Genomic DNA, 22,579 nt, shown 5'->3' with positions numbered 1-22,579 from the left:
AACTTATATGTTTATACATGCCTCTATTTACTACTAACTCCGGAATATTCACAAGGATGCATTATTTATGTTTCCCACTGTTTTGAATATCTATTTCAACCTTTTCTTGTTCCGTTTAAACGTTTAAATATAGACTTACAGCGGTTTATCCGTAACAGTTTAACCAAAGCTGTCCTCCAGGGGCGCTAAGGATCAGCTTTCATGTTTACTTCCGGGTTACCAACCACGTCAGTCCCCACCCAGTTGACTGCACAACAGCCTTCAGAGATTCTTATGAAACTTACACAGTGAACAGCATAACACACCCAGTTATCTGCAGCTTACAACACAGTCAGTTACAACACAAAAACCCTGAGCTGCGTTCATTCTTCAGCTTATTACAACACTAAGAAAACAAAGCTTCGTATGCAGTAAAATGTCTTTCTACAGAAACGCCGTTTGGTTCGTTAAAGGTCTGCAGGAGTACACGAAGTAAGTCAGATTATTATTTCTAATGAGCAGTAAAGCAGCTGAACAGAGCTCTGGTAGTTTTTAGGGTCGATCCTCCTCATGGACTGACAGCATTCAAGGTGAACCCACACGTGCTGCTTTACTAGTTTAAATTATTATTATTGTATGATATGCAGTATTTCATTCAACTACCTGTTACTTAGGCGTTTGTACAACCTGTACATAACATGAAAAGTAGTTTCTAACTAATCAGTAGCTTAAATTTAATGCTATGACATTCACAAAGCTAGAAAACAGACAAAAATGTAGAGTATGGAGCAGGAGGCTGTAAATATTTCCATCTTTTACTTGATCTGTGACTTAAATGGTCATTAATTTATGAAATTACATTTTTTTGGTCAGAATAATAATTATGGATTAACTGATTGATTTTCAGTGGACCTGGATGTGTTCTGTTACAGTTTGAGGTAATTATAAAATAAGGAGGAGGAAAATGCTCTATTAGGTCTGTCGCTAGCAATTATTTTCATGTCGACTATTTTCTTTATTCATTTTAGTTAATGTCAGAAAATAATGGATGAAAATGTCGATCAGTGTTTCCCCACACCCAGGATGATGTCCTCCAACGCCCTGTTTAGCCCACAGTCCAAAGATATTCAATTTGCTGTCATAGAGGAGGAAAGAAACCAGAAAATAGAACAGTTTATGAACAATTTAAGGAGCTGGATGGGTGTTTTTTATTCAGAGAATTACTCAATCTGATTATTCAACCCTGAAAATAGTTAGTGATTCATAGTTGAAGTTCTCTGATTGTGTGACTAAATGTAGTCTGATATAACACAGTGTCACGGAAAAGTTCACCACTATTGGAACACAGAGAGGAAAATAAAACTCTGCATCAGTGAGAAATAAAATATGTAATCTGAGAATTAAAGCCCACATGTTACTGCAGCTATTTAAGAAATAAACAACTAAAATGAGAGTTAGTCAAAGAAGAATCAAATTATACTCAAATAAATTGATAAAAGTCGGTAATACCGAGATACGTGAATGTATATTACTGCCGTATGAAATAAGGCGACAGGGTTCACAATTAAAGTAGTTTTAATCATAAAGTAAACTTTAACCCATAAAGCGATGTAATGTTTTTCAGCTCATCTACACTGATAAATGTCCTTGTTGCTCCTTTATATACACCTGTAAACCAGTATTATTTAATTTAAAGTCACTGAGTGCAAGAATTATATTCCACAGCCAAACCTGAAAAAGCATACTTTAAGCCATTTTTTGTTAATACAGCCGCACATGATGAAAATGAGTACAAATCTGGAAAAAGTGAACCACTATAACCAACACTGCCACCTGTAGGCATGTGATTGTAAACAGCAGGAGCTCAACTAATAATTTAGTCTGTTTAATGTCAGAAAATAATGAAAAATGTCTCTTATAATATCCCACTGCCCAAAGTAATGTTCTCAGATTGCCTGATTTAATCGAGCAGCTCAAAAAAATTTCAGATTTGAGAAAAGCTGAAACAAGCAAATGTTTGTTGTTTCTGCTTGAAAAACTATTAAAAGAGTTAAATGTTTTTTTAACCATTTGGGGTCTAAAATGTTCCGCTGAGGTCGATTTCTTTCAATATCTTTGTGATGAAAAGTTTTTAAAAACATGTTTTTGATACAAGCCATTTACATTTAAAGTTACCTTTTATACTTTTAAAGTCGTGGAAAAGAGTGGAAAAATGTCAGCAAAATGGATGCTGGCATTCCTCTGTCGATGTTCTGTGTAATATTCTTCTTTTTCAATTATCAAAATGTTCAAAATCTGTTATGAAGTGAAAAATAAACAGATTTCAAACATGAAATCATTCTTGTGTGGACAAAAATATGAAACAAACAATCATATGAAATGATTGTCATAAAAACACATTGATTCCTATACAGGTCATTGTTGATGATAGAGTGTAGGGTCCAATCACTGGAGCATCTGAGGTAAATTCAGATGATTTTCTGTGGTTGTGCTGTTTGATTACAGTCATAAACCAGAAGAAAACAGCCATGTATATATTGTATTCCATCAGTACATGTGGTAACATCATATATCATAATGTAGTGGACTGATTCTAATGTTCTCTGATGTGAACAGAAGCGGTTATGAAGCTGCAGCGAAGCATTTTTCTGCTGCAGATCTGGAGGTGAACCTCAGTGGACGGTCCTTCATGGTGACTGGAGCCAACAGCGGGATAGGAAAAACCACAGCGCAGGAGATCGCCAACAGAGGTGAGAGTTTAGTTCATGTATGGGTCTGTTTTTACAGGCTACAAGGTATTACAGTGTGATATGCTGAATGTACGAACGAAGCCGTTTGGTTGTGCTTCAGTGCAGCAGGAAGATGAGATAGTCTGGTTTGTTTGAAGTGAGATTGTATGACGTAGTTTACATCCCCGGAGTAGACGGGGTCTGCAGCAGCAGCATTATTTTTAGCCCCTTAAGGTGGTTTTTAGTCTACATTTGGTCCCATCTGATCGCTCTATACTCTCTGTTGATAAAAACTGTTATTTTACTTCAGAGAGAACAGGAGCTGGAGGTCTGCTGTCGCCTTCCCTGATTAGTGTTTTGGTTGTTTTTTTACATTTTTGTGTGACCTTTGTGTTTTAACAGATTAGATTAGAAACACTTTAACACAGAACAGTCATGAAATAACTCAGCAGCAGCTCGGACAGGTAAAACTACTGTCTGGTGAGTGTTAGAACTTCTACAGTTTCCCACCATGAAGGATTGTGTGATTGGAAAACAAAATGATTATAAAATCCCAACAACAGCATACCCCTAACACAATCTATATGTATTTTATAAGGTACGAGGTAAGCCTTTATCCCAGGAGCTGCTGATGTCATCATCAACAGTTTACTGCTTCAGCCCTCATATCTGCATGTCCATACAGAGGCTCTGCTGACGGTAAACTACTGAACATAAAACATTAACTGTTGCTTCAGGACCTTAAACAACCCCACATCAAAGAAAGCAGACCATCCCTTTAACCTCTGGAACATCTGGTACTGTTCACATCTGGAATTAGTAAGCAGCACTGTTATCTGGTCGGGTCAAGGACAGCAGTAAAGCAGGAGGAAAAGGTGGAGTTATAGAAGTTATAGAGTTACTTATCATGTTGTTTGGATGCATTTAATAGACCACCTTGAAATGATATCCAGCCTGTGTAGTTTAACCTTAGTCCAGAATGTTTTATGATCTATTAACACATCTTCTTTTGTCTTTCATCTGTTTTATTGCTTTCATATTTAAAGCACTTTGTGTTTGCATTTTTCTCCTTCATATGTGCATTTAAAACACTTTGAACTGCAGTTTTAAACACCATATTGCAGTATTTAAGGGAAGACGTGAAAAGTGAATCCTGGCTGGTCCTCTGATGCGTTTTCATTCCTGCAGGAGGAACCGTTCACATGGTGTGTCGGAACAAAGACCGAGCAGAAGCAGCCAGAAATGAAATAGTGGAACTGAGTAAAAATCAGGTGAGTTTATTTTCTCTGTTTATCTGCCTGAGAAGGAGAGTTTTAACTCTTTATTATACCTGTTAAAGGAGCTTTCCTTGTTTGGTTCCTGAGTCGAAACTTCTGATCAGAAGGTCAGCAGTGGACAGATGACGATCTGTGGGTGAAATAAATATTCAGCCTGCGGACACAAACTTAAAGTTCTCTTGTTCTCATAGAAATATCGACATGCAGCTCTCAAGTCTGCTGTGTAAATATTAAACTATATAAATATAAGACTCCTTTCATTCTTAAAATGTCTAAAATCACTTCCTCTGCATCGCATCTGTCTTAAAGTCATTTTTAGATTAGAAAATCTTCACATTTGCTCTTGAAATTCTTGTGAAAATAAAATATTTTCTCAGATTCAGTCCTAGAACAGTTTCATAAATCGGCCGTGTTCTTACATGAATTTTATCAATAAAAATGGTACAAATAAATGAACAAATTACAAATATATCTGAAAAGAAACATGCCAAAAAAAGCTGTCAAATAACAGTAAATGCTGGTTCATGCAGTATGTTCTAGGCTTAATGAATTAATAACTGAAGAAATAATAATTTGATTAATCACAAATGCAAGTTACTGTTTGCAGAAATATTTAGATTTTAAGATTTAAAATGAGAATTATTGATAAAGTCACCAGAAAGTTCCCTCTGCCTCAGTCTGACTCGCTCTGTGAAGGAACCAAAAGGTCAAAATACAATAAATCACAAATTAATTACTGTTAAAAATATGCAAAACTAGCAGCACCTAGCAGCAAAACCTCTGTTCATCTCCCAGACCAGTGACAAAACGCATCCGAAATGAGGAAAAATTCTCTCAGATGACAGAAGTGTGGATTCCAGATGCACAAATTCACTGCAACGGTTAAACATCTGTACGAAGAGGCAGACTCACAACATGCACACAGACCTGGTGCTGTAACAAGTAAAACCACATTTTCTTCTGTTCTCTTCCCAGAACGTCCACGTCCACATCGTCGACATGTCGAGTGCCAGACAGGTTTGGGAGTTTGCTCAGAGCTTCTCACAGAACAACACGATCCATGTGCTGGTGAGCAGAAACGAGATATTTCATCTGTACAATATAACATATAATACACAGTCACGGGTTTTATTGTAGTTTAATCACACGTCCTTCCTCCAGATCAACAACGCAGGCTGCATGGTCAACCAGAGAGAGTTAACGGACGAAGGTTTGGAGAAGAACTTCGCCACAAATACACTCGGTAAGAAAAAGGAACGTTTTTTAAAAGATAGTTTCAGTGAGAAGCGGTTTCCAGATCTTTAGATACCTTTTATCATACTTGATGCACACTACCGTTCAAAAGTTTGGGGTCACCCAGATAATTCCATGTTTTCCTTGGAAACTCACACTTTTATCCATGTGCTAACATAACTGGACAAGGGTTTTCTAATCATCAATGAGCCTTTCAGCACCATTAGCTAACACAATGTAGCATTAGCACACAGGAGTGATGGTTGCTGGAAATGTTCCTCTGTACCCCTATGGAGATATTCCATTAAAAATCACGTTTCCAGCTACAATAGTCATTTAACACATTAGCAATGTCTAGACTGGATTTATCATTCATTTAATGTTGTCTTCATTGGAAAATAACTGCTTTTCTTTCAAAAATAAGGACATTTCTAAGTGACTCCAAACTTTTGAACGGTCGTATACGTGAATAAAAGTTGCTCTCTGTTAGTTAAAGTTGCCCAGCCTTAATCCTGTTTATTATATTAGTACGCATATTTAATATTTAATGAATCACTCTGCTGAGGGGGAACACATTTCTCCATTTAATAAAATAAAATGCTTTCTGCTAACTGTTGCCTTTGCTAAAGGAGTGCATTAAAAACCTAATAGATAAGTCAGGAAGGGTACAAGAAAATAATCAGAAAGTCAGATTAGAGGTTGGGCTTTTGGTACTTCACGCGCTGCTGAACTGATTTCTGTTTTTGTCTTTATTTTTAGGTACATACATCCTGACTACTGCCCTGATTCCTGCTCTGAAGAAGGCTGAGGGACCCAGAGTGGTGAGAGCCTCAGAAAAATAATCAGAAATCATGAAAACGCTGGGAGACTAAAAGATGATTTCACTTTCACATCTGCAGAACGGGACAAATGCACACCTTTATTTTGCATTATTCCAAACATCTGCTGCCGTTTTCCCCTCCAGGTCACGGTGTCGTCGGGCGGTATGCTCACACAGAAGCTGAACGTGGACGACCTCCAGTCCGAGAAGGGGACGTTTGACGGCACCATGGCCTACGCTCAGAATAAAGTAAAATAAAACACATAGAGATCTGCATTTTAGTAGTAACACAGCATGTTTGTTAATATACTTTAGTGTTTCTCTCTGCGTACAGAGGCAGCAGGTGATTCTGACAGAGAGGTGGGCTGCTCAGCACAAAGAGATCCACTTCTCCTCCATGCATCCCGGCTGGGCCGACACTCCAGGTGAGCCGAGGAGAAAAGCTACACCACAGCACATCTGTCTGTATTTATACATCTATTTCAAGACTGTTTGAAACTAATTAAAGCCTAAACCAGGGGTGTCAAACATGCGGCCGACTTTGTAAAGTGTAAAAATTCCAGGCAAATTTAAAATAATTTCTAGACCATGACAAGTTGTTTTATTCATAAATTTATAGTTTTACTAATTTACAATCTGTGGGTAATGTTTTCTTTGGAATTTTTACACTTTGAGGGCCGGATTGGACCCTCTGGAGGGCCGGTTTTGGCCTCCATGCTGGACACCCCTGGTCTGAAGAATATAAACAGTCTGAACCATAAATAGGTTTATCTGTACACTACGACACTATATTCATTAAAGGTTTTCTCTACCTGTCTTCCTCTGCAGCCGTCCAGTCGTCCATGCCGTCGTTCCACGCTAAGATGCAGGGGAAGCTGAGGACGCAGGCCATGGGGGCCGACACGGTGCTGTGGATCGCCGTGTCTCCAGCCGCCGCCAAGCAGCCCAGCGGACTCTTCTTCCAGGGTCAGAAACTGCTCTCTGAAACCTCTTTTCAGTGTTTTTCTCCCAGATGGAGGAGTCAAAGCCTAAACCGATGATACAGAAATGAGATCAGGTGTCGAGGGTCAAACTCTGGAGATCTGTGATGGATTTTAGCCTCTTTTGTTGAAGATATTACCTCTGTTAAATGATGCAGTACTGGCGAAAATGCTCTATTTAACCCTTGTGTCATCCTGCGGGTCAAAATTGTCCCAGATTAAAGTTTGAAAATGTGGAAAAAAATTAAAAATTCACAGTGAAACTTCTGATGTCCACATTTTCAACATTTTTGGGAAATCTTTGAACATTTTTTGGTGGAAAAACAAGAAATGTTTAAAATGTTTAAGAACATTCACCAAAAAAAAAAAAAAGGATTTAAAATCAATTTATATGAATATCCTTAAAGAAGATATTAGAAGTTTTACTGATACATATGTAATCACTTCAGATATTTTTATGATTTTTTTGGAAGATTTTTATACATTTTTTGAAAATATGTACAATTTTTTAAGTTTTTATTTCTTGCCAAGTTTGGGGATTTTTTAAAAATAAAGTGTTAAGGGAAACATTTGAGAAATTTTTAGAATTTTCTTCCTGAAGATTTTGCAAATTTTTACAAATTTGAGGAATTTTTTTGCTAAATTTATGGATTTCTTTTCAGACGAAGGAACAATATTTTCTGCTGCCCGTAAATGAGGACAACAGGAGGGTTGATTAGGATTTCTTGTTGTTGAAGTGGATCTAATTTTACCAAATTTATATCCCAATAAGTTTTTTTTTAATCTAAATCAAAGTACGCAGCAAATAAATGTAGTGGAGTAAAAACAATACAACAATAAAACCCAGAAGTAAGTCATGTTTGAACAGAAGCTACATCCCACATATAATAACATTTAGTGTCATGTTCATCTGACAGAATTATGAGTGACTCAGGAGGACAGTTCATAGCTTTTCCTGGTTTTCTGTAGTCTACTCTCTGAATGTCTCTCATGTTCATGGCTTCCTCGTTTCTTTCAGATCGTAAAGCCGTGGCGACTCACCTTCCCCTCGCCTCGTCTCGGTCCTCGCCTCAGGAGGAGGAGAAGCTTCTGGCTGTCCTGGAGGAGTTCGCCCAAAAGTTCAAACCTTAATATTTCTGTAAACTGAAAACCAAAGAACACTCCTGACTAATGACTATGAATGTTTACAGAATCCAGTTTGATCCAGTGAAGATGCTTTCTACTGATACCTCACAGTCAGCCTTTAAATACCAACTCTATATTATTTATAGCCAACATCAAACATTGCTTAATCTACTTATCAAGTATTTTATGTGTATTAATTTGTGTAAAAATGATTAAACAGATTAATTTTGTGTGTGTTTGGTTTTTTGTACTGAATCCCAGGACTGAGTTTGTATCCAGGTTCAGGTCTGATTAAACTTTACTTATTAGATAATTATAATATATAATTATTAGATAGCTAGCTAACTAACTAGCAGACTGTTATGTTGGCAACAACCTCTATTCAGCACTTTATAGATTCAGATTCCTCTATTGTCATTGCAGACAATGATGAAGTCCAAGCTCTAATAAAACGGATCTCAAAAAAGGTTCTTTCACAGAGTGACTGGTCATCTCATGGCTCTTCACATAATAACATGAATTTGGGGGGTTGTGTAGGTTTGGTTGGAATAAAAGATCTTTAAACTTTTTGTCTCTTGATTGAACCCTGTTGCTGTTCTCCTTGTTTACTTCCAGACCTGTGAGAAGTGAGACGTTCAGATGTGCCAGCCAGAGATCAGACCAGTGAGACTGAAGGTCACATAAAAAAAAAAAAAGTCTGATTTGGTTTCTTCACACTTACAATAAAAATTACATCTCAGTCACTTTAATGTGAAACTATTTGAATTGGACCATTTGAGGATGTAATGTGAATGCAGCTGATCAGTAAAAAAGCAGTTCTACATTTCATCTAATTAAAGAAAGCAGCTAGAGAACTGTGAACCACAGAGGATGTGTCTTTCCACGTCACTGCCATTATACAGCCACAGGGCAAACAATTCTGTTTCAGTGGTTGATAGTTCATCACCTCTGAAACTTGTGACTTCCTCAGAACTTGAGGAATTGAAAACGCCCACGTTTCACACTCACTGCAGTCTGTGCTACAGACCTGATGATCTGAGGAATAATCAGCAAACTTACGAGCAATGGAAGAAATTTATGCCAACATGAAACCTCCCAAAGCTGCCGACCCAAAACTTTTCAGGAATCAAACAGGTAAGAATGAAGTGACAGAGATTCTAAATAGAATATCCATTATTATCTGTCATTTACTGCTGTACAGATAATTGGTTTATTTCCTTGTTAAGGTCCAAGGAGTTCTCAGAGGAGTTTTCATTCAGTTATTCTCTGTTTGGGGCTGCTGAGTGTTTTCCTGCTGCTTGGACTCATCGTCCTCGGTGTCCACTGTGAGTCTGATTCTAATGAGTTAACTTTATAACACTCACCTGTCTAAATATGAGCAGAGGAAAACTTTTGATGCAGTGTTTTGAATGGAATTCAGAATCAGATCTGACAAACCAAACAAGCACAAATCGCAACGATTCAAACAGAAATAATTTTAAGACACTGAGAACATGACAGTAATTGTTCCCTATTTACAGTAAAACGATGTCATGCATGGAGAAACATCAATAAGTGCTATTTTTACTACAAAAGTAAAATCAACAAAATAATTTTTGGAAAGTAGAAGTACAGGGACAGTTTCTTGACAAGATGTTCCAACAGTTTGTGGACTTTTCTTTTTAATAACAGCTGCACTAGTTTAACCCAGTGATGCTGTAAAACTACAGTTAGAACACAGTTACACTTCAACCTTGGAGTTCAGGTATTTCTAAGCTGCATTCCCAACATTCAAACTGGTTTCATTTTTATCAATCATTAATAATCACAGAGGAGCTAAGATGGATTTTATTGAAATAAAGTAAATTAGCAATAAGATTTATCAAGTTTGTGTATGGTTTGTACTGACATCAGATCATATTTGTGTCCTGGTCATTCATGCTCCCCAAAATTTAAGGATCACAGACATGCATTTTACTTAATTTGTGAAAATCACTTCACACCCTCTGGCAAAATGTGAAAAAGATTAGACTTTGGACTGAAATAGAGGATCATTATTAGTACGAAAGAAGAAGGTTTTTGTGTTTCTGTACATGGACTTTGATTTATTTCAGACCGTGACTCGGCTGCAGATTTATCCTCCATCAAACAAAACCTGACTGAGCGTCTGCAGGCCAGCAATGATCAACTTTCCTTCATGACAGAAGAGAGAGACCAACTGAATGCCAGCCTCACTGAAATGACCAAAGAACGGGACAGACTTCAGACTTTGTCCAAACAGAGTGAGTCCTTCCCTGCCTGATAGAAGATAGAAACGTCTACCTGTTACTCTCCACTTAGATTATAAAGTTCATAGATTCATAGGTCTGGAAAAGGCAAAATCCTTCCATCTGTTATTAAGATTTCCTTATTGTGTGTTTTATAGCCAGAAAATCAGTGAGCAAGACACCCAGCGTCAAAATCAGATTCTTTTGGGTTCACACTTCACTGATTGAGTAGAACTTTTACAAATCATTGCGAGATAATATGCTATGGACCTCTCTGTGAGTGTCTTGCAACAAATTGTACTGGGGAAAACACACGAGACTCTAATTATAGACACATCTAGGTGACAGGACTAAAGGCTAACCAGCATGGAGAGTTACTATTCATAGCGCTAAAGGAAATTACAAGAACTGACTGAGCTAGTTATGGACATACATGGATAAAAGCATGAACATACTGATCGGTGATGCCTCTTCTTTGATATTTCTTCCAGATAAAACCTGTCCTGCAGGATGGAGCATGTTCAGTTGTTCCTGTTATCTCCTCTCTGAAAAGTCCGGTTCCTGGGATGAAGGTAGGAAGGACTGTGAAGAGCGAGGAGCAGATCTGGTGGTGATAAACAGCGATGAAGAACAGGTACAGAGTTAGTGTGTTTGCAAATGAACATGAAACTTCATCCTGTTCTAAATCCTCTATGTCGATCACGTTACAGCAGTTTGAAAGAAAATATTGTCTTGTTCCCTTCTGACATGTTCAAAGCATCCCACGGTGCTCATTTCAGCTGTAATGGATTTTATTTCTTTGACGGCCCAATCTTTTCCCAATATCTCAGTAACTGTTTTTCTGTTTTTTGAACTGGCTGAGTTTTCCCCAAAGTGCATTTGACCCCCTATGGACGACTTCAACAAGCAAAAACATCCTTTTCCTTGGTGCTTACAGCCACACCTTTAGTAAACTGCACACACTGTACAGGGTGACACATAAGTTTGGAAACAAAGTTTAACTGCAGTGTCTATTTCAGTTGGGGGTGCATGAATTCACTCTTATTTTACCCATTTTTGTGATACCATAATAAAATAACTTAAAAGCATAGTATTTGCCGAGTGCAATAACTCGGAAGATAATTAATAGAACCATAAGGTCCAGGTATGTTGGAGCATAACTTCAAAATGCAGGCCATCAGTGTCAGATTTCAAAACTCTTGATGGTAAAGTATCTGACAGTTTTAATTTTTTTAAACATCCAAAAGTACTACGAGGCAACATTTACTGGCCAGTTTGAGGAACCTTCATAAGTATGAATGAAGGTACATTCCAGAAGATACCAGTGTAACCAGGTGGTGGAAACGTTCACGTCTTTGTATAAGAAACAAACATGAACATGTCGAAATATGTTTGTTTTACACTAATCTGACACTCTTCTGAACATATCTGTGGTACTGATTTATTGAAATAGCATATACCGGGCTTTGCAAAAGTTCTGTTACACGGTTTCATGATCTTTAGAGACGTTTACATGTCGGAGTGAAAAATTCCATTAAATAAACTGAAAGTTCTACCTTATAGGCAGGTGTCCTTAATACAATTTTTTTCTCCGGTGAAGTTGTATCAAGATGGAAGTCAAAAGAGTTGAGATATCTGCTCTCCTTCATGCTGGCCACAACAAGTCTGACAGAACCAAGCAGCTGAACATCAGCCGGATGACCGTTCACAGAATCGCGGAGAGGCTGAAGAATGGTGAAGATCTTTCAGTGATCTTTCAAGAATGGTGAAGACCTGAAAGATCTTCACCATTCTTTAGCCTCTCCGCGACTGATGTTCAGCACAAAGGAGAGCAGATATCTCAACTCTTTTGACTTCCATCTTGATACAACTTCACCGGAGAAAAAAATTTGTATCAAGGACACTTGCCTACAAGGTAGAATTTTCAGTTTATTTAATGGAATTTTTCACTCCGACATGTAAACGTCTCTAAAGATCATGAAACCGAGTGTAACAGAACTTTTGCAAAGCCCGGTATTATTTGGATTATAGATTTTTCATTTGTTTCCAAACTTTTGGGTCACCCTGTATTGTAATTAGGAGCTAAAACATGTTTTTCTTCACATCGAACAGACGTTTCTCTCTACGTTGAAAAAGGGACACACTTGGATTGGGTTGAATGACAGACAAACAGAAGGAACCTGGATGTGGGTGGATGGAACTCCTCTGACTCAGAGGTAAGACTTCACTTTGGTTCACATTGATGTTAAAATACACAACTATAGTTCTGTATGAGTACAACTGATCTGTTGTTGAACTGACAGCAGGTAATTCTCAGTCACGACAGAAATAGCCTCATTGGTGAACTTACATAGCCTAGCCGCGCGAGACCCAGCTCTTAAGACACAAGGGTCTAGGAATGCTCGACAGGGAGGGAGGCGGGCTAAAAGGTTGTCTATCAAATCACTCTGCAGCAATTGGGTAGGTATACAACCAATCAGCGCAACGAATAGGCTGACGGAGTTCCGAGAGCACCGGCAGATTGTGGCTAAGTCCCATTAGCTTCCCAACCAGCGGAGGAAACTGGTATATTAAGGATTTGCCATATCCCGTCGGCATAAGTCCAAATACGTCTTTCTTCTCAATGAAACACTTCAGTGCCGTCCTTTGTTTATCTTTCAAGTTGAATTTTAGCTTCAAATCTTTAAGGGCTGTGGCCAAAGCCGAGTCAAAAGATAACTGTTTATTGTGCGCCGGTTGTTTCTGTCAGAATCGTCGCGCCTCTGTCGTCACTTCGTTACGTCCGCCTTCTGACTCTACACTTCATGGTGATTGGTCCGGCCAGATTTAGGAGAATCCAACCTCGAGCCTTATGGAGGGTAACTAGACCCACCCTGGCAGAGAATTAAATTCGTTGCCGTGGGTTGTCTAGCGCGGCTAGGCTCGAACTTACATTCATTAATGGATGAAGTCATTTGTGTTTCCGTGACATGGAGGCCCAAACTCCAAACATCTGAGCAAATTGGCATCATATCTGACATGCTGTCATCTTGCAAGTATTTAATGGTAAAAGAGCTGCAGTGTTGGGTCATAATTGTCAGTGGATTGATCATCCAAAGCAGATTTTTTAAACATACATAGTCATTGTTAGCATAAAAATATTGGGAAACAATATGTTTCATGTACCCATTAAAACCATCTGTTCTTGCTTGCATGTGTTCTGTTCTGATTCCTTTGTCAAAGATAAACAGTCTAATAATTGTGTTTTTTACTGACCTGCCAGCTACTGGGGAGAAAACCAGCCTGACAATGACGGAGGAAGCAAAGATTATGGTGAAGAGGACTGTGCACATTTGAGAAATAATGAGAAGGCCAGATGGAATGATATTTCGTGTACGGCGTCTCTGCAGTGGATCTGTGAGAAACTACCGTAATGTTGCTTCATTGTTTGTTTGAAGGTCATATATTTAAATGCTTTACAGTTTCAGCTCAAATTGTTATATTTCATCCCATAGCTTCAGTATGTGGCTGTAGCTAAATGTATGCAAACTGTGAAATACATCTACAGCTCATAACGCAGCTGTTTTTCCAATGCCAACATTTTCATTTTTCTAAAGATGCTGTATAAAGATATTAATAAAAAAAATTGTACATCCATTTCCTGGATGAAATGTTCAGAGTAATGTTTTTTCATTTTCCGACTGAATCTCCAACCAGTAGGCGCCTTCTGCTTGAACTGGTCTAATTTGCTTGAAATATTTTTATCCTAAACCATAGATATTTAAAATGACATCTGTGAAATTCTAGCTTAATGTAGCAAATTCTTTCTGTCATATCAGCTGATCTGAGATGCAGTAAGCTTTTAGAGAAGCAAAAACAGTTTGTAAAAACGTGAAAAAGCTGATGAATAACACTCAAGTTAAGTAAGAGACCACATAGGTGTGAGAAAGTTTCTCATCCTTTAGTCATTCGGCATGTTAAGAAGAGATAACACAAAATCAGAAGGTGTTAAAAGTTGTACTTCCTCTTGTTGAAATCATTATAGAAACTGTGTGAAAACCAGTTTCGATTTCAGAACTTGCATATACTGAATATATACAGTAATCCATGGTTCGGCAAGAACCACTGAACCTAGTAAAGAGAAACGACAGTCCATCATTAAAGACATGAAGGTCAGTTAATCTGGAATATTCCAAGAATTTTGAATGAATCCTCAAGTGCAGTCACAAAAACCATCAAACACTGTGATGAAAGGGAGACCAAGAGTCATCTCTGCTGCTGAGAAGTTCATCTGAGTCTCCAGTCTCAGAAATGGCAGGTTAACAGCAGCTCAGATTAGAGCCCAGATAAACGCCACACAGAGTTCTAATAGCAGACACATCTCAGAGGAGACTGAACCAATCAGGCCTTTAATAGCAGCTCAGAAACCACTACTTTTTTTTGATATTATTTTTTCAGCCTTTTCTGGGTTTTATTGGACAGGAGAGATAGGAAATGGGGAGAAGTATTGGGGGAAGACACGCAGCAGAGGGTCATGAGCGGGAATCGAACCCGGCCGCTGCGTCAGAGACCAGCCCCTACACATGGTTCGCCTGCCTAACCCATTGAGCTATACAGATACCCCGAGAAACCACTAGTAAGGAAATCAACAAGCAGAAGAGATTTGTTTGGGCCAAGAAACAAAAGGACATAGATGCAGAGTGAAGGTAAAAGGGTCAACAAGTGCTCAGCATCTCTGGAACTCCTTCAAAACTGTTGGAGAACCATTTCAGGTTCTACCTCATGAAGCTCATCCAGAGAATGTCAGGAGTGTTCAAAGCAGTAATCAAAGCAAAGGGCGGCAACTTTAAAAAATCTAAAATATAAAACATATTCTGGTTTGTTTAATTTGTTTACAACATAATTCCATGTCTTCTTCTTTTTGTCTATTATGAGGAAAAATCTTTCTAACTCTGGTAAAAACAAAAAAATCACTTCTGCTTCCTTTAAGAATCAAAAAATAACACTAGAGAAATAAAACTTCAGTTTATAAATGTGGATAGATGGTCATAGAGACTGTCAGCTGTGGAGCCACTTTAGGGATATGATCAAAATAATTTGTCTTTCTTTGTGTTCCACTGAGAATAAACTTGTAAAGCTTTCAAGGCTCATGTCAGCAAACTCTATAATGTCCAGCACAATTCACTAAATTCACTATATACCTAATATTAATCTTATGAAGAAGTCTTTCTTACTCTGTCCAACAAAAACACATTTCAAATGTCACCGATTCCATCTAGTGATACAAATATGAAGCGAACCTGACAAACCTTTTAAAAATCCCAGTGAGCATCAGTTTGGTTGCTGCCAGGTTATGCTTGAAAACTGGTGAAGCTGATTTTAGCATCGATGCTTCCAACCGCTGGAACATTTTACCAAACAGAGGTACATGTGCTCCAACATTACCACCTAAAAATTAGATTTATAGCTTCAAGTGGTCTAACTTTCTGGTCCAAAAATGTCTCCTATTTATATTTTAAACCATCAGTGAAAGACTGAACTCTAATATGAGATACAGGAAAACATGAATAACACCAATAATCCCGTTAATGTGGCGGTCACATCATTAACGTGGATGAAACAGTTCTTCTAACACTCATGTCAAATAAATAAATACATGCACATATTGGTCAGTAATGAGAATCATTTGATTTTTCTTCCAGAGAAAACGAGATGCTGCATAGATATTCATTGTCCATCCATCCATCCCTTGCAGGGCCAGATTCAATCCTGAATCTAAAGTTTGACGACCGGCCGAGTCTCCCTTTCCGGCACCCTGGAGTAAACTTTACAAGAGAGGAAAGCAATTCCTCTTTACTTAAGCAAAGTAACCGGAGCACTTCCCATTTTCTAAAATAGAAACCACCACCCCGCAACTGCCACTTCACACTGACTGTCCCAGATGACCGCTGAAGAGGCATGTCAGTAAAGGCAGTCCAACAATGTCCAGAGTCCTCCGAGTCTTGAATGAATCTCATCCACACCTCGTGCTTTCCCACTGATGACTTTCTTGGCCACCACAGTGACCTCTACCATGGATATGGGCTTCCCCCAAGTCTTCATTCACTGCCTCCTCAGCAGAATACGTGTTAACGTGGTTACTGCCTCTTCAGCAGAATACGTGTTAACGTGGTTGAAAGAGTGTTTCCATTCAACTTCCACTTCTTGACAGTGTCCTCAGTCTGCAGTTCTCCTCCTCAGCTACATAGTCTGTCCAAGTCCTGCCTCCCCTGCCTGAGGCGTTGAACGGTTTAATAGATCAGTTTCTGCTATATTCCGTTATCCGCCCTATTGACAGTTTTTTGACCGGCCACAGTTCTTTCCCATCTTCACCACCATTGGTCCTGCTGATCTTGTTAGGGGGCGGCGGAGTGAACCCAAGCAGCAGGCGGCAGGCAGGCGGGTGAACTAGTAAGGAGTTTATTGTAAACAAATAGAAAGGCACTCCATAAGGGAGGCACAGAGAATAAACCAAACAGGGAACTAAACAAACTAAAGGCGATGGCGCGGGGCCGTGGTGGGGGCTAAACTAAAACTCAAGACGGGGAGAGGTGACTCACGGAATGTCCGGGGAGGGTTAGAAGATAGGGCAGAGGCAGAGCTGAGGGAGCCGGTGGCGGGGAAGTGGCGGAGACAGAGGAGCAGGCAGACCAGGAGACGACGAAAGGGGTGTGCAGCCCGGAGGTGGGGTGACGAGCAGATGAGGGTTCTGGGGTGAGGGAAGGTGAACGGAGCTGGAGAGGAATTCCAGGGGCTGACGGAATCCAAACGGTGAGGTAAGCGTGATGGGGAACCGTAAACAATGGCCCAGCGTTGGAGCCGTGGGGAGAGCCAGGCTTTATACTGCTGTGATTATTGATTGAGAGCAGCCGTGCTTCTCCGCAGCCACAATCAGACTGAGTGCAGAGCAGGAGAGGCGGGGGGGCATGACAGATCTTTAGTCCAAGCCTGACAAAACTTGGTCTAGATTTTTGATTTGCAAAACTTTGTTCATTCATCAAAGCAACTCCAACCTTACAACAAGACCACAACAACATTCCAACAAGGAGAAATGCATATTTTCTATTGACATTTACAGAATATTAATATGTTAAGTTGCCATGGCAACTGGACCCTGTTGAGCTGATTGGTCCCCTTATCATTGCTTGCAGCTGTTTTTGAATTGTTAGTTTTAATCAGAGCAGTTGCATTGTGATGTGTTCATAGAAAACTGGTAAACTGCTCATACTGTATTGCGATTAAGAGCTAAAATGTAATTTTCTTCATGTTGAACAGACGTTTCTCTCTACGTTCACCAACAAACCAACTTGGATTGGGTTGAATGACATCCAAACAGAAGGGACCTGGATGTGGGTGGATGGAATTCCTCTGACTCAGAGGTAAGTCTTCACTTTAGCATAGCATCGATATTAACATGGAATCACAAACCGCTCGAACCATTCACATCATATCTGACGTGTTATCATTATAGAAGAAGGCTATTCACACATCAGACACCAATCTGATCCAATTCTGATTCCTTTGTCAAAGATAAACAGTGTAATAATTCTTTTTGTTTACTGACCTTCCAGCTACTGGAACACAAACGAGCCGAACAATGATGGAGGAATACATGGTGAAGAAGACTGTGCAACTATCAGAAATTCTGAAAACACTCTTTGGAATGATCTGTCATGTACCTTGTCTCTGCAGTGGATCTGTGAAAAACTACCATAATGTTGCTGCATTATTTGTTTGAAGATCATGTGTATTTGAAGGTCAGATATCTAAAGAAATAACTGTGAGAACTTCAGGCTTTTATATTAAGTATTTCCAGAAGTGCTGTCATTCACACACAGCCTTAAAATTCAGCACCTAAACAAATTTGCTGAAAGTGGATCATTGAATAAACATTGTTGTCGCAAAATGTCATTAGTACTTGGATGAACTGTATTTGTACTGTGACCATCACAAACCAGTGTGTTAATCAGAGCACATAATAGATCTGACTGTTAATGTTTTCGACTATTTTGTTCTGGTGTGTGATTCTGTTGTGACCAGCGTCAACACCAAGGTCTAATAACACCCAGACCGTGTGTCGTCTTCATGAGGAATCAAAGTTGTGGTGTGTGAAGGACTGATGCTATTATAAGTTCATTATTATAAGATTATTACAGTCATATTTTGAGGTTTGGTTTGAATAGAAGCTTTGGATTAAACACATGTAAAACTTTTAATCTTTCAGTTGAACCCTGTTGCTGTTCTGTGTTCATTTTTTTTTTACCTGTGAGAAGTGAGACATTCACAGACTGAAGACATCAGACTGTCTTGCAAGATGTCCAGATCTGATATTTAAAATAAAATCTGATTTGGTTTTACAGACTGTAAGTCAGGTTTAAACAAAGTCAAAGTGGTGTATAAATAATGGATAGACGGATGATCTGAGTCACTTGGAGGCAGAAACATGAGATTTGGACCATATGAGGATGTGATGCTAATGAGGCTGATCATTTACTCTTGTTTGGAGGTGATTTTAAGTCAATAGTCCATTAAAATATTCTCCAAATAAGCAGCTATACAGAAATCTTGTTCAAAATAGCTAATAGAGAACTATGAAGCAAACAGCCACAGAACAAACAAAAAATCCAGTTTCAGTGGTTGATTATTCTTCTGCAAACTATATTCATCACTTCTGAAACTTGTGACTTCCGCAGAACTTTAGAAATTGAAAACGATCACATTTCACATTCACTGCAGTCTGTGCTACAGAACTGATCATCTGAGGAACAATCAGCATCCTGACCAGCAATGGAGGAAATTTATGCCAATATTGAACCTGCTAAACCTGACGTCCCACTACGTTCTAGGAATCAAACAGGTAAGAATGAAGTGACAAAGAGGCTAAATAGATTATCCATTATTATCTGTCATTTACTGCTGTACAGATAATTGGTTTATTTCCTTGTTAAGGTCCAAGGAGTTCTCAGAGGAGTTTTCATTCAGTTATTCTCTGTTTGGGGCTGCTGAGTGTTTTCCTGCTGCTTGGACTCATCGTCCTCGGTGTCCACTGTGAGTCTGGTTCTAATGAGTTAACTTTATAACACTCACCTGTCTAAATATGTGCAGAATAAAACTTTTGGTGCTGCGCTTTGCATGGAATTCAGAATCAGATTCTTCTGAGCTCTCACACACAATTTAAACATTTTGGAATACTAAGAATTCAGCAGCAGTTGTTCCCTATTGACTGGAAAATGAAAGTTTCTTTTCTTGGACATACAGACATGTATTTGCTGAATCATTAGGTGTTGCTCAATACTTTCTTTTCAGAGCCAAATACATAAACGAGCTTTTAATCTTTTTATTGAAGAAGCAGGTTTAACATTAATGTAGATTTATGATTTTCAGGAACCTTATTCTGCTCTGAAAGACGCCTACCTTCCCTGTGACTGTAAATACTAGTTTTCTTTTAATCACTTGTCAGAACCATTTCAAAAAAATTCCCACAGGAATGAAAAAAATACTGATTCAAATGCAGGTTTAATGTTTTTTTTTTTTTTTTTTTACATAAACAGGAAATATTTTGATGAAGGCGCTATATGATAAGCGGACTTCTTACTTTTTACTCATTACAGCTTCGCTACTTTGTGCTATGATGCTGTAAAACTACAGTTTTAACACAGCGACACTTGGGTTCAGGTATTTCTTACTTGTTTTGTAAAGTCTGCCTTGGTTTCATGCCTCCCACCACATTTAAACTGGTTTAATTCATGTCAATCTTTAATAGAGGAGCTCAGATGAATTTTATGGCAATAACTCAGGTCAGAACAGTAGAATGAATCAAGTTTGTTTCTGTTCTCTACAGAAATCAGATTAATTGAGCTTATGTACACAAAATGTGAGAATATTTAGATTTAGGACTGAAACAGAGAGACAGGATTAATAGAAAGCATCAGGACTTTGGTGTTTCTGAAACATGTACCTTGATATTTCAGACCGTGATTCGGCTGCAGATTTATCCTCCATCAAGGAAAACCTGACTGAGCGTCTGCAGGCCAGCAATGATCAACTTTCCTCCATGACAGAAGAGAAAGACCAACTGAATGCCAGCCTCACTGAAATGACCAAAGAACGGGACAGACTTCAGACTTTGTCCAAACAGAGTGAGTCCTTCCCTGCCTGATAGAAGATACAAATCTCTACTTGGTACTTTCCAGTCAAGAGATGACCACGAAAGGAGTAGAAGAAATAAAAATAAGAAATTAGCAAACAAGATAAAAACCCTTCAAGTGGGGCTGCACAGCGGCGTAGTGGTTAGCACTTTCACCTTGCAGCAAGGTGGGCCTGGGATCTTTCTGCATGGAGTTTGCATGTTCTCTCTGTGCATGCGTGGGTTTTCTCCGGGCACTCCGGCTTCCTGCCACAGTCCAAAAATATGCTGAGGTTAATTGGTTATTCTAAATTGCCCGTTGGTGTGAATGTGAGAGTGATTGTTCTTCTGTATATGTAGCCCTGCGACAGACTGGCGACCTGTCCAGGGTGTCCCCTGCCTTCGCCCGAGTCAGCTGGGATAGACTCCAGCACCCCCGCGACCCTCGTGAGGATAAATCAGTGTATAGAGAACGGATGGATGGATGGAAGGACCCTTCAAGTGCCTCTCTAGTCACTATTTAAACCCAAAAAAATTCATCTCTGCATGCTCTGCAATGCTTCGTTAAATGAATTTAACCTCTTACTGCCCTAAAATAATCTGCACACGTGGACATTGACAGGTACAGAAATCGTTTGATTGCAGTGATTGCCTCAAAAGGTGTGCAACAAAATATTAAGGTTAGGGAACCATCATTTTTGTCCAGGCCTGTTCAATGAGTTTATTTTTTTTAAATAATTTTGTTAAACCACAGTTTGAAAGCAATGTCTGATTTTCATTGGTTAATTTATACAGAATTTTTGTATTTATTATTATTTGTGTCAGATTCAAATTATTTCTGTGACCACTGAGTTTTTCTTTCATTAATCGAGGGGTATCAACAATTTTGTCCACATGTGTATGTGCAATTCTACACAGCTGTTTCCTGTAGAACAGAACTGGGTTCATGGGTTGGTCACGCATGAAATAGCGGAAGTCTGAAGCCATGTTTTGAGACTGTCATCATTACCCTGTAGTTTCAAGGTAGAAATGTTCAGTCATGATGTAGACTACTTATTTCACCCATAATATGTCTTCTAGCAAATAAAATCACTGCATGGACTGAAGAAAAGTTACCGTTTAGATCCAAGTCTAACTTAGACATTGTTGTAGAGGCCTTTAGGGGTAACTGCTGAAAACACTGACTTGTGCTACAATAACTTCATAAATACATGCACATATTGATCAGTAATGAGCATCGTTTGATATTTCTTCCAGAGAAAACGTGTCCTGCGGGATGGAAGATGTTCAGCTGTTCCTGTTATCTCCTCTCTCAAGAGTCTGGTTCCTGGAACAAAGGCAGGGAAGACTGCAGAAGCAAAGGAGCAGATCTGGTGGTGATAAACAGCGCTGAAGAACAGGTACAGAACCTGTTTTAGCATGTTTTCAAATGACATGAAAATGTATTTCAGTTTTCATCCTCAGTGTACATTGCTTTTGTCACGGATCTAACGAGAACGGACCCGGGCAGAGAGCCACACTACCAAGGCTGGTGGAAAGAGTGATTTTATTGGTTAGTGAGTGAGTAATGGCAGGGGGTGAGAAGAGCCATCGAGCTGGGGAAGAGGCTAGTGGAGTGGGGGACGTAGGACGCCGACGATCCGGGGGGGCCAAGGTGGTCGGAGGGCCAGACGGCGGCTCACGTCCAGACGGGGTTCCGGGAGGGAAGCCGGTGAGGTATATGGTCTGTGGAACGCCGGAGGTGAGACACAGCCGGGGTGCTGCTGGGGTTTCTGGGTAGGTTGGGGATCCAGGGAGGGGGTCCAAGCAAATGGGGGATCCAGCGGGGGGAATAACCGGTGCCGAATGGTTCAGGAGGACAGAAGAGGGATCAGGGCGGAGGGAGTCCCGGACAGCCGAATCTTGGCGAAGGTAGGAGAAAAACAACATAAGAAAATGCAAAAAACTCAACAGACTTGCAGGAGGCTAGAGAGCGAACTGACTGTGAAGTCTTGTTCAACAATCTGGCAGGGATTGGAAGGATGAGCCAGTACTTATTGCAGGGAT

At 39.4% G+C, this 22,579-nt stretch overlaps 2 protein-coding genes across 9 annotated transcripts in view; both read left to right on the top strand.

Annotated features, from left to right (window-relative positions):
- Positions 1-226: 226 nt before the first annotated feature.
- Positions 227-8,373, top strand: dhrs12 (dehydrogenase/reductase (SDR family) member 12). The gene is made up of 10 exons (XM_022210895.2): positions 227-471; positions 2,596-2,729; positions 3,897-3,979; positions 4,961-5,053; positions 5,147-5,228; positions 5,978-6,039; positions 6,183-6,287; positions 6,373-6,463; positions 6,867-7,004; positions 8,037-8,373. Exons 1-10 carry the CDS (start codon positions 416-418, stop codon positions 8,147-8,149), a joined length of 957 nt encoding a protein of 318 aa, XP_022066587.2. The 5' UTR covers positions 227-415; the 3' UTR covers positions 8,150-8,373.
- A 717-nt stretch (positions 8,374-9,090) lies between these two features.
- Positions 9,091-22,579, top strand: part of LOC110962839 (CD209 antigen-like protein E) — a 46,529-nt gene continuing 33,040 nt past the window's right edge. For 6 of the 8 annotated variants that reach the window (XM_051959243.1, XM_051959244.1, XM_051959241.1 and 3 more), the window contains exons 1-4: positions 9,091-9,277; positions 9,370-9,468; positions 10,237-10,404; positions 21,791-21,933. In XM_051959243.1, coding sequence (XP_051815203.1) covers positions 9,208-9,277; positions 9,370-9,468; positions 10,237-10,404; positions 21,791-21,933 — 480 coding nt within the window. In that variant the 5' untranslated portion in view covers positions 9,091-9,207. Of the gene's footprint in view, positions 9,278-9,369; positions 9,469-10,236; positions 10,405-10,880; positions 11,024-12,501; positions 12,606-13,651; positions 14,010-19,356; positions 19,456-20,378; positions 20,547-21,790; positions 21,934-22,579 lie in introns of those variants that run through there. The other 2 variants (XM_051959242.1, XM_051959240.1) reach the window with 2 other exon arrangements.

Source organism: Acanthochromis polyacanthus, chromosome 14 (assembly GCF_021347895.1).
Source record: "Acanthochromis polyacanthus isolate Apoly-LR-REF ecotype Palm Island chromosome 14, KAUST_Apoly_ChrSc, whole genome shotgun sequence".
NCBI lineage: Eukaryota > Metazoa > Chordata > Actinopteri > Pomacentridae > Acanthochromis > Acanthochromis polyacanthus.
The sequence above is the reverse complement of the archived record's forward strand: the minus strand, read 5'-3'. Positions and strand labels throughout refer to the sequence as shown.